General features: G+C 45.1%; 1 protein-coding gene across 1 annotated transcript; it reads left to right on the forward strand.

Annotated features, from left to right (window-relative positions):
* On the forward strand, positions 1-2,168 carry LOC131187216 (forkhead box protein E3-like). The gene is made up of 2 exons (XM_058161456.1): positions 1-21; positions 1,179-2,168. Exons 1-2 carry the CDS (start codon positions 1-3, stop codon positions 2,166-2,168), a joined length of 1,011 nt encoding a protein of 336 aa, XP_058017439.1.
* The last annotated feature ends 2,486 nt before the right edge of the window (positions 2,169-4,654 follow it).

Consider the following 4,654-nt stretch of genomic DNA (forward strand, 5'->3'; position numbering starts at 1 on the left):
ATGTCAGATGTTCAACAAAAGGTCTCCTCTTCTTGAGATCCCGACGACGGCACCTCTGCTCCCCTGCTCTCCAACCACAGTTTTGTCCTGCAGGACTAAAGCAACTAGGTGGCGCAAGGCTCGAATTCCAATTCTGCAAAGCCAGATTCTAGTGGTTGTTATTGTTGTTGTTTTAAAAAAAAACCACCAGAAAGAGAGAGCGAGAGAAAGCTCTGCACTCTTTTGAGTTTGCTGTTGACAGTGGCAGCCAAGTTGGTAAACTGCAACTCCCAACGTGCCACGGTATTAATTTCCGTCCCTGATGCAGATCAGCAGTACTGGGGAGGGGGCTGCAAATGGAGACACCCCCCCCCCAAGTATCCTGTTTGAAACTAGGTCAATTGTTTGCAACACACACAAATGCCACTTGGGTTTCCGACTGAGGAACTCCGCCATTGATCCAGCCTCTGGCATCGATAGATGTTCAAACCGGCAATGTTTTTAACCACTCCTGTGATATTTTTTTTGGGGTGGGGTGGGGTGGGGTGAATGTTGCTTTTAAGTTGGGGAAGTCCTTATTTATTTATTTATTTAATTTAGAAGCATTCCAATCATTTGTACTAGGAAGAGGTCACTGACCTCGCCCGTTTTTTGTTTTGTTTTTTTTCAAAAGCGCGAAGAATTTTTCTGCTGCGATTTCGCAAATTATTTTCTTGCACGAGGATCACAACTCGGCAAATGCTGGTTTAAAAAATATATATATCCATTTTGAAAAAATGTCTAGGCTGGGTTGACCATTGGCAATTCCTTTCCTTTTGGAACAAAAACCAAACAGAAGAAAATTGGCTGTGCCCCCATTAACAGTTTCCATTATTTTCTTTTTTTTAAAAAATAATTTTTTAAAAAGGCGCACGCGGCTTTAAAAAAATCCTAGCCATGAATATAGGAATATTTTTGATGGGGTGGGGCAGGGGAAGAATACAGATGTAATAAATAGTAAATAAATAAGTGTATGTAAGCATTTACTCTTGAGTCATACAAGAAAAGCAAGGGGTTGGACTAGAAGACCTCCAAGGTCCCTTCCAACTCTGTTATTCTGTTAAATCCGAAGGAACAACCAAGTTGCAATCCACGGGAACGGAAGGAAAGGAGAAGACTTCCCACCGATCCTCCCCCACTCTGAAACGTTGGGGCTACAGTTTGTTACATCTCTTCGGAGAGTTACAACTCCCGGTGACCCGTCTCTGAACCGCGGAGGGGCGCAGAAGAAGCGCACCAGGGCTTCCGAAGAGCTGAGCGCAGCTTGCTCGCCCGCAAAGCTGGATCCACTTCAACCTTCCGGGGGTTCCCCGCGCCCTTGCCCGGCCGGGTCCCCCGACGACTCCCCCAAAAGGAGAGGCGCGCAAGGAGAGGCTGGCGCGCCGCGTCTCCAAAAGCGCGCTTTGGAGAGGTTCTCCAAACGCTGCGCTCCGGAAAGGCTTTCCTCCAAGCGCTGCTGCGCTCCGGAGCTGGCCGGCTCGGGCCAACCGGAGGATCGCTCCGGGGAAGAAGCCCCGGAGGAAGCTTCCAGCCCCCCGAAACCCCCTTACTCCTACGTGGCCCTGATCGCCATGGCCATCGAAGCCAGCCCGGGCCGGCGCTTGCCTTTACGCGCCATCTACCAATACATCGCCGGCCGCTTTCCTTACTACCGGCTGAGCCAGCGCGGTTGGCAGAACAGCGTGCGCCACAACCTGAGCCTCCACCAGTGCTTCGTCAAGCTGCCCGGCCCGCGCAAAGGCAGCGATTGGACTCTGGATCCGGCTTTTCGTGGCGCGTTCGAGCCGGGCAAGTATCTGCGGCGGAGACGCGGCCGGAGATCGGGACCGCCGGCCGCCGCACCGTCGGCACCGCCGCCGCCTCCTCCTCGCGTGGAGACGCCCGTCCAGCGATCCTGCGGCCCGGCTGGATGCCTCTGGGGGTCCCCCGCGGCGGTGGGACAGCAGCCCCTCTCGCATCCTTTCGGCCACCACCACCACCACAGCCCGCCAGGGATCGTCCCCTTGGGCGTCTACGAGCCCGGGCCCCGCTTTTGGATTCCCCCGCAGCCGTTCCTTCTCCAGCCCTCGGCTCCGGGATCTTCCAACCCGCCCTTTTCCCCTTATTGGAGCTGGCAGGAGTCGCCCTATTCCCTAATGGAGCTGAAATGAGAACCGCCTGCCAAGAGAAAAAAAAAAAAGCTGGAAGACAAAGCTAGTGCGCTTAGAAGCTTGGATGGTTGCAGGTTCAAGTTTCTAGTTCTGGGTGAGGACAGGCCTCGCTGCTTCTGATTTTCGATGTTCTTGTTAAAGGGTGCCACAGTTTCCTCTTCCTGGCTCCTTTGATGTCAGATGTTCAACAAAAGGTCTCCTCTTCTTGAGATCCCGACGGCACCTCTGCTCTCCAACCACAGTTTTGTCCTGCAGGACTAAAGCAACTAGGTGGCGCAAGGCTCGAATTCCAATTCTGCAAAGCCAGATTCTGGTGGTGGTTGTTGTTGTTGTTGTTGTTTTTTTAAAAAAAAACCACCAGAAAGAGAGAGCGAGAGAAAGCTCTGCACTCTTTTGAGTTTGCTGTTGACAGTGGCAGCCAAGTTGGTAAACTGCAACTCCCAACGTGCCATGGTATTAATTTCCGTCCCTGATGCAGATCAGCAGTACTGGGGAGGGGGCTGCAAATGGAGACACCCCCCCCCCCAAGTATCCTGTTTGAAACTAGGCCAATTGTTTGCAACACACACAAATGCCACTTGGGTTTCCGACTGAGGAACTCCGCCATTGATCCAGCCTCTGGCATCGATAGATGTTCAAACCGGCAATTTTTTTAACCACTCCTGTGATTTTTTTTGGGTGGGGTGGGGTGGGGTGAATGTTGCTTTTAAGTTGGGGAAGTCCTTATTTATTTATTTATTTATTTAATTTAGAAGCATTCCAATCATTTGTACTAGGAAGAGGTCACTGACCTCGCCCGTTTTTTTGTTTTTTTTTTCAAAAGCGCGAAGAATTTTTCTGCTGCGATCTCGCAAATTATTTTCTTGCACGAGGATCACAACTCGGCAAATGCTGGTTTAAAAAAAATATATATCCATTTTGAAAAAATGTCTAGGCTGGGTTGACCATTGGCAATTCCTTTCCTTTTGGAACAAAAACCAAACAGAAGAAAATTGGCTGTGCCCCCATTAACAGTTTCCATTATTTTCTTTTTTTTAAAAAATAATTTTTATTAAACAGTTTGTCTTTAAAAACAACACAAAAAACAATCACACATATATAAAAACAAAACATAACGTATTGAACATTACGTAACAATGGTAATTTTACAGCATTCTATATCAACATACGTATTTTGTTTTTGTAGTTCTCTATTCTATCATTATATATATATATATATATATATATATATATATATATATATATATATATATATATATATATATATATATATATATATATATATATATATATATATATATATATATATAATGTTTTCTGAGGTTTTCGTGGGTGTTTGTATGTAGGTCTTTGGTTATTTGGGTTTTCTCCCGCGTAAAATTGGAAGTGTCTTGGCGACGTTTCGATGAAGTCCCATTCGTCATCTTCAGGCTGGTGTTGTCAGCTTCGTGCTTCTAGGAGCTTCTAGGAGCTTTGTGCTCCTAGAAGCACGAAGCTGAAAACACCAGCCTGAAGATGACGAATGAGACTTCATCAAAACGTCGCCAAGACACTTCCAATTTTACGCGGGAGAAAACCCAAATAACCAAAGACCTACACACACACACACACACACACACTCTATAACAGGGGTCTCCAACCTTGGTAACTTTAAGCCTGGAGGACTTCAACTCCCAGAATTTGCTGGCTTGGCTTTGCTGCCTGGGGACTTCTGGGAGTAGAAGTCCTCCAGACTTAAAGTTGCCAACGTTGGAGACCCCTGCATTCATTGTTCTTATCTACACATTTATATTCGTTTATATTTACATCTCTTTATTTAATGTTGTTCAGTTACTTTTAAGTTTCATCAGTATTAAGTTAAACATTTCTTGTTCGGGTTTCTCTTTTCCAGCCAACTGTACATTTTATTCCATATTTCGTAATATTCTGAATCATCTCCATTATTTTCATTTAAAAGTTATTTCAATGCCTTGTACAAAATAGAGCAATATTTGTAATTCCCCTCCCTTTAATGTATAGGAGCCAAGAGGGCATATAACCCTTAACATCCTTTAATAAATCTTTAACACCCCCTGATGTTAAACATTTTTCTGCAAAACATATTCACCGTTTGTATTTAGAAAAAAGCAAGTTGAAAACAGCATTCATTATAGTCCATTATAGTTGAATTCCTTGTTTGAAAGTTTAGACATTCTGGGTTCAAAGGATTTTCCTGGAGAAGTTTCTGTTGTGGATCGATGGCAAAATGTTTACGGTTGCAATATTTTGATTTTCTTCTTCCAGGTTAGTGAATGCGTTAACGGCACAGTTTTTGTTGGTTCTTTTTTGTCAAGTTAGTTGTGGGATAAACACGGTTCAACAGTTCACAGCTTTCTGTTTTGTAGAAATGTTTGACAGTTGTAATATGAGAAGTGGAAAAAAAAAAGACAACAAATTTTGACAGATCTGAGAAACCGAAAAATACTAGGTTGGGGGTGGTTTTTTTT

Source organism: Ahaetulla prasina, chromosome 18 (genome assembly GCF_028640845.1).
Source record: "Ahaetulla prasina isolate Xishuangbanna chromosome 18, ASM2864084v1, whole genome shotgun sequence".
Lineage (NCBI taxonomy): Eukaryota > Metazoa > Chordata > Lepidosauria > Squamata > Colubridae > Ahaetulla > Ahaetulla prasina.